Source organism: Lampetra planeri, chromosome 24, assembly GCF_965212315.1.
Source record: "Lampetra planeri chromosome 24, kcLamPlan1.2.h2, whole genome shotgun sequence".
In the NCBI taxonomy this organism is placed as follows: Eukaryota; Metazoa; Chordata; class Hyperoartia; order Petromyzontiformes; family Petromyzontidae; genus Lampetra; species Lampetra planeri.
Window position 1 is genome coordinate 4,446,710 of NC_136130.1, and position 12,477 is coordinate 4,459,186.

Consider the following 12,477-nt stretch of genomic DNA (forward strand, 5'->3'; position numbering starts at 1 on the left):
CCCCTAGTGCGCCGCGTCGGCCTTCATAGGTGCTCGCTAACAGCACTTGCCCCAACAGTCTGTTTAAAACTCATTTCTTTGGAGCTGCTTTATTGTGTTTAGTTTGTTCTCCTTCCCCCAAACCTCCAATGAGCACGGTTGGCAACATAGGGTGGGAAAGAAGTTCTACATACGTACATGCATATGAAGGCTACTCGGGGGACCTTTGTGTGTGTGTGTGTGCAGCACGCCGTGAACCACATGAAGGTGGCGTACATGCCGCCCATGGCCGACGTGGGGCCCTGGCCGCGGTCCGTGGAGTTTGCCTTCACCGTCACCGACCGGCACGGCGGCGTGGCCGAGGGCTTCACGTTCAACATCACCGTGCTGCCCGTGGACAACCAGCCGCCACAGGCACGCGCACGCGCACACGCACGCACGCACACACACGCACGCACGCACACGCACACACGCGCACGCACACGCACGCACGCACGCGCACGCACGCACACACGCGCACGCACGCACACGCACGCACGCACGCACGCACACGCACACACGCACACGCACGCACGCACACACACGCACGCACACGCACACACGCACGCACGCACACGCACGCACACGCACACACACGCACGCACGCACACACGCGCACGCACGCACACGCACGCACGCACGCACACGCACGCACGCGCACGCACACGCACGCAAGCGCACGCACGCGCACGCACGCACGTGTGTCGGGTGGTGTGAGGGTCTTGACGACGCGGATGTGGTTGGATCGTTAACGCGGCGCCTAACCCAACAATGTAGGTCACCAGACGCTTGGCGGTATCGTCCGCGAATGAAGAGGGGACAAGAGGCACTCGCAAACGAACCTTTGCGCCTATGCGTTCGTGCGTGCGTGTGCATGACGATTATCTGAATCGGTCCTGGGCCTCCCGTAGGTCGACTCAGCCTCAAATGAATACCCGGTGCGGTGTGTAAACATCGCCACTCGGAGACAAAGGCGGCCGGGCGTGATAGGTGTTCGCGAGCAACACCTGCCCCAAGAGTCTGTTACGGCTATACGGGAGATCTTTGTGCGTGATGTGCATGTGTATGCGTGTGTGTGTGCACGTGTGTGTGCGTGTGTGTGCGCGTGTGTGGGCGCGTGTATGTTTGTGTGTGCGCGTGTGTGTGCGCATGCAGCTCGAGGTGTTCCCCGTGCACGTGGATGAGGGTGCGTGGTGCGCCCTGGGGGAGGAGGCGCTCTCCGTGTGGGACGCCGACTCGGAGGCGGCGACGCTGGCGCTGCTCGTGTCACGCCGCCCGCGCCACGGGGAGCTGCTGCTCGACGGCGTCGCGCTGCTCGAGGGCGACCGCTTCACGGCGGCGCACGTACGGGACCTGCGGCTCACGTGAGCACACGCGGCGCGGCGACGAGTTCACGTGCGCTACGGCAACACGCGGGACGGCCGCACGCGCAGACGCACGAACACGCGCGGCGTACCACGTAAACACGCGGACAAAGACGGCGCGGCAACGCGCGGGAAGTGTCGCCGTTGACGTCGTTGGAAACTTGAACCGACCGCGATGCCGTCGGCAGTTACCAGCACGACAGCTCGGAGACGCTGGAGGACGACGTCGTGATCACGGCCACCGACGGCACCAACACCGCAGAGGGAGTCCTTCGCATTCAGGTGACCGCCGGACGCACGCACGGACTTGTGACAAGACGGAGAGCGCTAGCATGAAGGCGCCGTCTTAACCTTCTCCCGTTCCAAGACGTCTGCACGTTACAGGGGGGGGAGCTCCCCGAGCGGCTTGGTGTAAAATTTATTCAGATAAGCGCAGCGCCGCTGTTTTCTAAAGCACTGTACTGTGCTCACCGCAGACAACCGTGGCGACACGACCGCACTCTGTGATAGCCGGCGCCAAACTGTGCCACACGCTCTTTTACTTCCGATTCCTTTCGCAAATCGTTTCGACGACGCACACGCGTTTCGGCATACACGCACGTAGTCAGAACCGAGTCGGGCAGAAAAGAAAGAAAATAAACTGATGACCGTTCATCATCGGAACGGTGAAGGGTTTCATTTAGAAGCGTCAAAAGCAACCACAACGCAAAACCTGACTCCTACCCACACCTCCTCCCCCCCGCCCCGATCCCGCAGGTCTCCCCCGTCAATGACGAGTCCCCCCAGCTGCTGGCCGGGCTGCTCCCCGAGCTGCCGTGCCCCGAGGGGGGCGCGGTGCCCGTGACGGTGGCCCACCTGGCGGCGAGCGACGCCGACAGCGCGACGGGGCGCCTCCTCTACCTGGTGGCGCGGGCGCCGTCGCTCGGCGCGCTCACGCGGGCCGGCGTGCCCACGCTGCGCTTCACGCAGGGAGACGTCGCGCGGGGGCTCATTGCGTACACTCACACGGGTACGCGGCGGGTACGCGGGGGCGGGGGCACGTGGTTATACGTGCGTGGGTCACGTGGGTGTAGCCCTGACAGACTGTTGGGGCAAGTGCTGTTAGCGAGTGGCACCTATGAATGCCGGCACGGCGCACGAGGGGGTGGGCGGCCAGCACCACGCCCGGCCGCCTTTGTCTCCCCAGTGATGATGTTGACACACCGTATCAGGTATTCATTTGAGGCTGAATCGACCTAGGGGAGGCCCAGGACCGGTTCAGATAATCGTCACTGGCGTTAACCGCTGCACCACCGCTCCCCATAACCGCTCTGACTTGGGTGCACACACAGACACGGGTACGCACGCGGGGATACGCGACCACCCACGGGTGGGAACACACGCATGGGTCACGCTTGGGTCACACACACGCATGGGTCACGCTTGGGTCACACACACGCATGGGTCACGCTTAGGTCACACACATGCATGGGTCACGCTTGGGTCACACACACGCATGGGTCACGCTTGGGTCACACACACGCATGGGTCACGCTTGGGTCACACACACGCATGGGTCACGCTTGGGTCACACACACACACGCGACCTGAAATCGGTGAATTGGTGAGAAGTGTCGCAGTTTCATTTCTCAAATCTTTGACCCTTTCTGGAAATAATACGACATTTTAAACACCAAATAGACACCCATTATTACAAGGCATCAAGCAACCATAAACCACACATATTTGTGGTGAAACATACGGACTTTCATAACGTACGCAGTACTTGAAACCGATTGGCCGGCACCAGAGCCAGCGTCTTTCATGGCTGTGTCTCACCGGTGCTAGGCGCCTTGTCATCGGTGCAGTCTATTTGGTGTTTCTTAACACCTCTTGAGTCTCAACACCTCCTGTATTACATCCTCCGTGGGGCATCTGTGAAACTTACTGGACATCTGTGAAGAATAACTTTACAGCTCGTGGGATACCTCCGGTATAAATCAGTGTTCTGATTCTGATGTCAAATTCCCGTTATTCTTGGCCACGTCTATTTGATCACCTTCACGCTGGCAACAAGGGTCACGTTTGTCCGCCGGTCCGTCCGCGTCTCCGCAGGAGGGGAAATCGGACTGCATGCCGTCCACGACACGGTGACGCTGGTGCTGTCCGACGCCGAGGCTGGCAGCAGAGCAGACGGCGCCGGCGGCGACGACGATGACGACGGTGCGGAGGGAGGCGAGCCGCCCCCGCTCCCCGCTCACGACTCGCTGCCCATCCACGACCTCAACATCACCGTGACGCCCGTCGACAACGAAGCGCCGTCGCTCACCGTGGGTGCGTGCGGGGCGCTCGCAGGGCTCCTGGGGGCATTCCTCGAGGACGGCCGCTCGTTACGACGATCGGCTTCCTGTCGCGCTCGGCCACGTCGAGAAATTGGAAGCTGTTGAAGTGACGCGAACCTCGGGCGGTACTGACGAGTGAGGTACCTGGTCCGAGCTCACCCGGACTAAGTGTGCCACGAACATCCTGAAGAATTTTTCGAGAAACCAGAGCTCGACGTAACAACAGTGATGCCATACGCTTACGGCACTGCGGTGGCTAGGAGATGTTACCCACCTCGCCTGGTATGCAGGAGGTCGTGGGTTCAATCCCGACCCTGACGCCTGCTGCTGTATATTTGGAGTTTGCGTGTCCTCGGGTTTTCCCTCCACGCGGCGGATAACTATCATCGCCGGGGAGACGACCATGGTCGCTGCGTGGTTGCTGGCCATACCACAACGCTTGCCCCAACCGGCCCCCGTGTGGCTTACAGTGGGGGGGGTGGGGATCTTTACCTTTGGTTGTGTGGCGGTGGCACAGGCGCGGTGCTGCTGGTGGAGGAGGCGGGCCGCGTCCGCGTGTCGGCGGAGCACCTGACGGCGCTGGACCCCGACACGCCGCCAGAGCGGCTGCTGCTCGTGCTGGTGGCGCCGCCGCGCTTCGGCTTCGTGGAGAACGCGCGGCCGTCGCCCGGCCACGAGCGCAGCAACGCCGGCATCAGCGTTGGTACGGCGCTGCCCGGTCGCCTCCTCCACGCACGTGTGCGCACGCGCGCAACTCGCACGCGCGTGCGGCGATGATGATAAAAATGATGATGACGATGATTATCACTGCCCAGTTGGTTGAGCCGCACCTGCTTCAACATTATCTCCCGTTTATGTCCTTCCCTCTCCTTCCCTCTCCTTCCCTCTCCTTCCCTCTCCTTCCCTCTCCTTCCCTCTCTTTCCACCCTCCCCCCCCCCCCACCGTGTTCTCTGCTGCCGCTGGTGCTGCCCTAGGCTCGTTCTCGCTGCACGACCTGCTGGCGGGCCACGTGAACTACGTGCAGTCGCGCCACGAGCGCGTGGAGCCCACGGGCGACCAGCTGGCGCTGCACGCGACGGACGGCGAGCGGCGCTCGCGCGACATCGTCCTGCACGTGCTCATCGCGCCCGCCAACGACGAGGCGCCCGCCCTCGTCGCGCACAACATCACGGTGGGCGGGCCGCGGGGCCCCCACGCACGCACCGCATGGGAGCCGGCGGTGGTCGTTACGGCTCCCGGCTGTCGGCGGTCGCTATTGTTGTGAGCGTCGTCGTCGTTGTCGTCATCAAAGAAGTTCTACGTGTCCACATACATCATCGTTAGCAGGAGCAGCTGCTTTAGCGGTATTAGCGATTGACGATTGTCAACAGTTGCAGCAGTGTTAAGGATTAAGGTCATCGTCATCGTCATCACCGTTATGATCATCGTGACGATCATTTCATTAAAAGAGGGGTCATCAACTCTCTACCGAGCCGCTCGCTGTTCTCTCTCTACTCTCTCTCTTCTCTCTCTCCTCTGCCTCCCGCCATCTCCCAGGTGCTGGAGGGACACAGCAGGGAGCTGGGACCGTCGGTCATCGACGCCGTCGATCTGGACGTCCCCGCCGACGCCCTCCGCTTCTCCGTGGTGGCGGAGCCCCGGCACGGGCTCCTCGTGTGCGGCGCTCGCGGCGCCGACCCCTCGCGGCGACGCCGGCTCACGGGGACACAGCAGCACGACGGCGCGGAGAGCCACGCCGGCGGCGACGACGCCGTGATGACGTCGTTCGGCATGGAGCAGCTCAAGCAAGGCACGCGGCACCAGTGCGGCGCTGGCATTTAGGCGTGGTGCACTCGCGAGATGTTCACTACCTCGCCCGGTATACAGGAGGTTGTGGGTTAGATCGCAACCCTGACGCCTGCTGCTGTATATTTGGAGTTTGGGATGTCTCTCTCTCATCATCATCACGGTGGCTAGGAGATGTTAACTACCTCACCTGGTGTACAGGAGGTTGTGGGTTAGATCGCAACCCTGACGCCTGCTGCTGTATATTTGGAGTTTGCGTGTCTCCCTCCCCGCGGACACGTGGATTTTTCTCCGGGTCCTCCGGTTTTTCCCTCCACATTTGGAATCAACATCGCGCACTTAGAGTCTTGGCTGCAATGCATTTCCACGTGATGAGCCATTTTGTTGGGCTGACATTTGTGGCCAGGTTCGCTACTGAGAAAAATAGTTGATCGTTTTTAGTTCATTCTGCTGCTTTCTGTTCGTCTTCCATCGTTTGGTGTCTACCATTGGGGCACATCCGCCGGCCGCTCTTCTTACCGAGGTCCGCGCTGCTCCACGCGTCTTCTCTGAGCTGCTCAGAGCCGCGGTTGCGCTCGGTATGTGCGTGTGCACTTGTGTGGGCACGTGTGTGTGGGGAGCGGTAGTGTAGCGGTTAGCGCTACGATCCTAGCGATTCCCGCTCACGGCCAACATCGGTGACGATTATCTGAAACGGTCCTGGGCCTCCCCGAAGTCGACTCAGCCTCAAATGAGTACCTGGTGCGGTGTGTAAACATCGCCGCTGGGGAGACAAATGTGGCCAGGTGAGGTAGCTGGCCACCCACCCCCTCGTGTGCCATTTCGACCTTCATAACAGCACTTGCCCCAACAGTCTGTTAAGGCTATATGGCGGATCTTTGTCTTTTGCATATGCATGTGTATATGCACGTGCAAGAGACGGTATGCGTGTATTAGTGTTTGTGTGTGAATATGAGTACAGAATTGACTATATATGGAGGCGGCCGGGCATGATGCTGGCCACTCACCCCCCTCGTTGCGCCATACCGGCCTTCATTGGTGACGCTCGCTCACGGCACTTGCCCCAACAGTCTGCTGAGGCTATACGGGGGGATATTTGTCTTTGTAGGGGTCTTGCGAAGGACACTACTGCCATACACGGTGAGTCGATCGGGGGGATCTCTGTCTTCACGGTGTCTCCCCCTCCCGCTCTCTCTCTAACCGTCCCCGCCGGCGCGCAGGCCTGGCGCTGACGTACGTCCACGACGGCTCGGAGAGCGCTGACGACGCGTTCTCGGTGCGCGTGTGGGACGGGGCGCACGCCGCCACAGCCACCGTCAACGTGCGCGTCCAGCCGGTCAACGACGAGCCGCCGCGCCTCACGCGGTGAGCCCTCGCGCGGGGAGGGGGGCAGCCCACCACCGCCCCCCATGGCGATCCGCGCGCCGCGCCGCTGAGAACGAGGCCCTCGTGCGGCATCGGACAGAGCGAGGGGTCGGCAAAGCTGCGGCCCCGGAGCCGCGTGCGGTGGCTCTTCGACGGGCTCTTTGTGACGTCACTCGTCGAGGACCGCCCTCTCGTATTCGCCGCAGTGCATTGCGTGGTCTCTTCGAAATATTGAGGGGGGGTTTTTTGTTTGTTTGTTACCGAATTCGAACACGCACGCAAAAAAAATGTCTCTTCTTGTTATTTTGGTTTGCCGACCACCGGCCACGACGAACCTCCCGGCTCACCCGTGCGTTGGTTCCACGTCGAGTGCACGGCCGCATTGTGACCGCGGCGCCATACTCCCCGTGCAGGAACGCCGGGGCGTGGGTGGATTGGGGCGAGAGCCGCGTGATTTCCAGTGCCGAGCTGGACTCGGAGGACGGAGACACGGGACGCGACGGCGTCTCCTTCGTGCTCGCTGGCGCGCCCCAGCAGGGCTCGCTGCAGCACAAGGTGCAAGCTTGCCGGCATTGCATCACCCTACTACATTGTATCACATTGCATCGCCCCACTACATTGTATCACATTGCATCGCCCCACTACATTGTATCACATTGCATCGCCCCACTACATTGTACTACATTGCATCGCCCCACTACATTGTATCACATTGCATCGCCCCACAACATTGTATCACATTGCATCGCCCCACAACATTGTATCACATTGCATTTCCCCACTACATTGTATCACATTGCATTGCCCCACTACATTGTACTACATTGCATCGCCCCACTACATTGTATCACATTGCATCGCCCCACAACATTGTATCACATTGCATAGCCCCACAACATTGTATCACATTGCATTTCCCCACTACATTGTATCACATTGCATCGCCCCACTACATTGTATCACATTGCATCGCCCCACAACATTGTATCACATTGCATCGCCCCACAACATTGTATCACATTGCATTTCCCCACTACATTGTATCACATTGCATCGCCCCACTACATTGTACTACATTGCATTGCCCCACTACATTGTGTCACATTGCATTGCCCCACTACATTGTACTACATTGCATTGATCCACCGTAGTACATTGCATCGCCCCACAACATTGTATCGCATTGCATTGCTCCACTACATTGTATCACATTGCATCAACCCACTACATTGTACTACATTGCATTGCCCCACTACATTGTATCACATTGCATTGCCCCACTACATTGTACTACATTGCATTGCTCCACCGTAGTACATTGCATCGCCCCACAACATTGTATCGCATTGCATTGCTCCACTGTAGTACATTGCATCGCCCCACTACATTGCATTACATTGCATTGCTCCACTGTAGAACATTGCATCGCCCCACAACATTGTATTACATTGCATTGCTCCACTGTAGAACATTGCATCGCCCCACAACATTGTATCGCATTGCATTGCTCCACTTTAGTACATTGCATCGCCCCACTACATTGTATTACATTGCATTGCTCCACTGTAGTACATTGCATCGCCCCACTACATTGTATTACATTGCATTGCTCCACTGTAGTACATTGCATCGCCCCATTACATTGTATTGCATTGCATTGCTCCACTGTATTGCATTGCATCGCCCCACTACATTGTATTACATTGCATTGCTCTACTGTATTGCATTGCATCGCCCCACTACATTGTATTACATTGCATTGCTCCACTGTAGTACATTGCATCGCCCCACTACATTGTATTGCATTGCATTGCTCCACTGTAGTACATTGCATCGCCCCACTACATTGTATTGCATTGCATTGCTCCACTGTATTGCATTGCATCGCCCCACTACATTGTATTACATTGCATTGCTCCACTGTAGTACATTGCATCGCCCCACTACATTGTATTGCATTGCATTGCTCTACTGTATTGCATTGCATCGCCCCACTACATTGTATTACATTGCATTGCTCCACTGTAGTACATTGCATCGCCCCACTACATTGTATTACATTGCATTGCTCCACTGTAGTACATTGCATCGCCCCACTACATTGTATTACATTGCATTGCTCCACTGTAGTACATTGCATCGCCCCACTACATTGTATTGCATTGCATTGCTCCACTGTATTGCATTGCATCGCCCCACTACATTGTATTACATTGCATTGCTCCACTGTAGTACATTGCATCGCCCTACTACATTGTATTGCATTGCATTGCTCCACTGTATTACATTGCATCGCCCCACACTTGTTTCTCCGTTGCCAGTCGGACGGGGGCGAGTGGCGTGAGCTCCTCGCCGGCGCCGCCTTCTCCCAGGAGGACGTGGACGAGAACCGCGTGCGCTACCGGCACCGCGCGGCGCCGGTGGCGGCGGCGGCGGCGGCGCTGCACGACTCGTTTCGCTTCACGCTCACCGACGGGGACAACGCCGCCCCCACTTCCTCCTTCGTCGTCTCCATCCGCGATGCGCTCAAGGGCAAGCGGCTCGTGCGGGGATGGGGGGCGGGCGGGGGGGTGGAGGGGGGGGCGGGGGGGTGAGGGTGAAGGGGGCGGTAGAGAGAGGGGGGTGCCCCGGAACTGCGCAGGATAAAAAAAAAATCTGGCCTGAAAATTACTAAACATGATTATGATGTGCGTAATAATATTTTGTTCGAATATATTTGCGTAGTTTTTACTTCATTTAGTGAATTGTCGAAGATCAGAGTGCACACCTTGCTAGTTTAGTTTTCATACTTTAGTTTAGAGTGACTTGATAACTCACTCATTTTAAAGGTCATCACACCGTTAACTTTTATTGGCCACATAAAGAAACTGTTGGTACCAACAAGTGAGATATCTGGTCTGTGCTCGTGATCAATAACCCTCACCCCAAGCTTGCCCTCTAATACTGCCAATAACTCTCTCACCCTGATCCTGAAAACCTATTTTTAAAAATACATTATATTTTACCAGATAAGGCCCACTGAGCTATGTAGCTCTTTTTCAGAAGTGACCTGACCACAAATGATAAAATTTGAGACGGACGCCATCCAGACTGCCACTCTACGCCCGACCTTATGGAAGAGGTACGTAGACGACACTTTTGTCATCTGGCCACATGGCCGGCCTGCTCTAGACCAATTTCTCGACCACATCAATTCCATACACCCAGCCATCAGATTCACCATGGAAGTCGAAAATGATGGCAAGCTACCCTTTTTGGATGTCCTAATCAAAAGGAGACCTGATGGTTCAATGAGCCACTCTGTCTACAGGAAAGCCACCCACACGGATGCTTATCTAAAACCGGATTCCCACCACCATCCATCCCAGAAGAATTCCCTCATCAAGACTCTATATCATAGAGCCCAATGCATCTCCGACCATGAACACATTTCCAGTGAACTCAAACACGTACGCCAAGCTCTTAAGGCTAATGGTTACTCCGACTACACAATCCGCAAAGCCATCACTCCAACCATCAAGAAAGATCCTGTTGAGGAGCCTTTCAAGACCATCACCTTACCCTACATTGCTGGGGTCACAAAAAAGATCTCCAAAATCCTGATTAAACACAAGATCCAGGTCCGATTCAACACAGTACATAAAATCCGTGATCTGGTACCATCTGTAAAAGATGTGATTCCAGACATACAGTACCCTGGCGTCTACAAACTAAGTTGCCTCTGTGGTAGCAGTTACATTGGGGAAACCAAACGACACGTCTCAGACCGCATTCGTGAACATAAAGCTGATCTAAAACACGGTAGGACAAACACCTCAGCCGTGGCAGACCACTGTTACAACTCAGTGGGCTCACATGACATTGACTTCTCCAAGACGGAGGTTCTCTGCAAGCCATCTGGCTATCATGAGAGATTCGTTCATGAGGCGATCCACATATACAAACACAGAGACAATTTTAACCGAGAAGATGGATTCAGGCTTAGCAATCATTGGAAGGACGTAATAAACCATTTCGATACACATTAGGGTGAGTTGAATAATACATAGTGTTATATTAAAATGTATAAAGTATAGGGTGGTTTACAGCAATACAGTATATAATTTAATGTTGGGTTTATCTATGGCAGTATATAGTACTGTATATGCTAAGAGAATAAAGTTTAGATGGAAGTATATTATATACTTCTTACGACGTAGAATTGTAATTTTATTATTTGTTGTTAGTAACTCAGCTTATTGTAGAGTATAGTAAGTATCAGTTTATATTTTAGTTTTTTTTTATGTAGTTTTCACTTCGGTTTTCTACGTGGTTGTTTGGTAAATGCAGCTACATATCACTAACATTCCTGTCCTTTATTAACGCTGTTCCTTGCGCCCCCCCGTGGTGCTGTTGATCCTGCATAATGCATGGGCATAATGGGACTTTGAAACCCCTCCGCCCACCCCCTACGCATTGTCCATTGGTATGCTAAATTCCTCTTCATATGCACATTCTTTTGTTAAGGCGCTCCTCCTCGCTACACCTATATAAGCTCCTAGCTTGATAATGTTCTCATTCTTCGCCTGAGGACGGCTGCTTGCGTTGTGGCCGAAACGTCGTGAGAATTGTTTTATTATGTTTTATTTTTATTATTTTATTACTTCCCTTCTACGTGACTTTACCGAAAGAACCAAGAAGATGAATCCCTGCAGTCACGAAAGCTTTAAATCGAAACACAAATGATAACTCATCAAAGTGGATTATCATGTCAAATTTACAGAAGCCAAGTATTCTAAATGCATGTTGTTGATTCTAAATGTGGAGGGGGAAAAACCAGAGGATCCAGAGGCAAATCCAGAGGATCCAGAGGCAAATGGCCACATGGAGAGAGACACGCAAACTCCAAGTATATAAGCCATCCGGTCGGGATCGAACCCATGATCTGTACACCAGGTAAGGTAGTCAACATCTTGCCACCCTGGCGTGATGTTAACGACTGCGCCTGAATTAAACCGTGACCTTTAACTCTAAACCTGCTTCTGGCCCGGACGCTAACCCTAAGCCTGCCTCCAAATTGTACGTATGTATGTGGAACTTCTTTCGCACGGTACGTAGCCAACCGTGCCAATTGGAGGTGCAGGGGAAGAACAACAAACTGAACACAAATATCAGTTGTTGAGAAATGTGTTTTCAAATGAAGATGTAAAGTGGATAGCTCCCAGCGGATTCCTAATATCAGAAGGAAGAGCGATCCAGATAGCCGCAGAAGCGCATCTGAAAGCGTGTGATGCAGTGACCGTCTTCGCTTGATGACCATCTACACGGATCGAGGAATGAGTGACAGCGATCGAGGGGCCCTTAGGGGGATCACGAAAATGGTAGAGGGGAGGGACGGGAAGAAGCGGAGGGGCAAGGGGAGCGGTGGGGAAGAGAAAGGGCAGGAGAGACGAGGCGAGGCTTTAAGGGGGCACCACCCACCCACCAGCAGCCGGCCTCGAAGGTACAGCGCGCCGTGGCTGGGGGGCTCCGTGACGACGTAGCGGAGGTCCTGGGGGGCTGTGTCGGGGCCGGCGAGACGTAGGGTGGCGCTCGTGATGGCCGCCAGCGTCCCCTTGGCCACGCGAGGGCTGCCGTTTAAAAA

General features: G+C 55.4%; 1 protein-coding gene across 1 annotated transcript in view; it reads left to right on the forward strand.

The window, feature by feature from the left end:
- The window catches only part of FREM1 (FRAS1 related extracellular matrix 1), a 57,448-nt gene that overhangs the window by 18,121 nt on the left and 26,850 nt on the right, over positions 1-12,477 (forward strand). Inside the window, exons 13-23 of the mRNA XM_078605428.1 lie at positions 226-393; positions 1,174-1,382; positions 1,571-1,664; positions 2,139-2,391; positions 3,477-3,695; positions 4,221-4,406; positions 4,679-4,875; positions 5,241-5,493; positions 6,710-6,854; positions 7,268-7,409; positions 9,176-9,386. Coding sequence (XP_078461554.1) covers positions 226-393; positions 1,174-1,382; positions 1,571-1,664; positions 2,139-2,391; positions 3,477-3,695; positions 4,221-4,406; positions 4,679-4,875; positions 5,241-5,493; positions 6,710-6,854; positions 7,268-7,409; positions 9,176-9,386 — 2,077 coding nt within the window. The remainder of the gene's footprint in view (positions 1-225; positions 394-1,173; positions 1,383-1,570; positions 1,665-2,138; positions 2,392-3,476; positions 3,696-4,220; positions 4,407-4,678; positions 4,876-5,240; positions 5,494-6,709; positions 6,855-7,267; positions 7,410-9,175; positions 9,387-12,477) is intronic.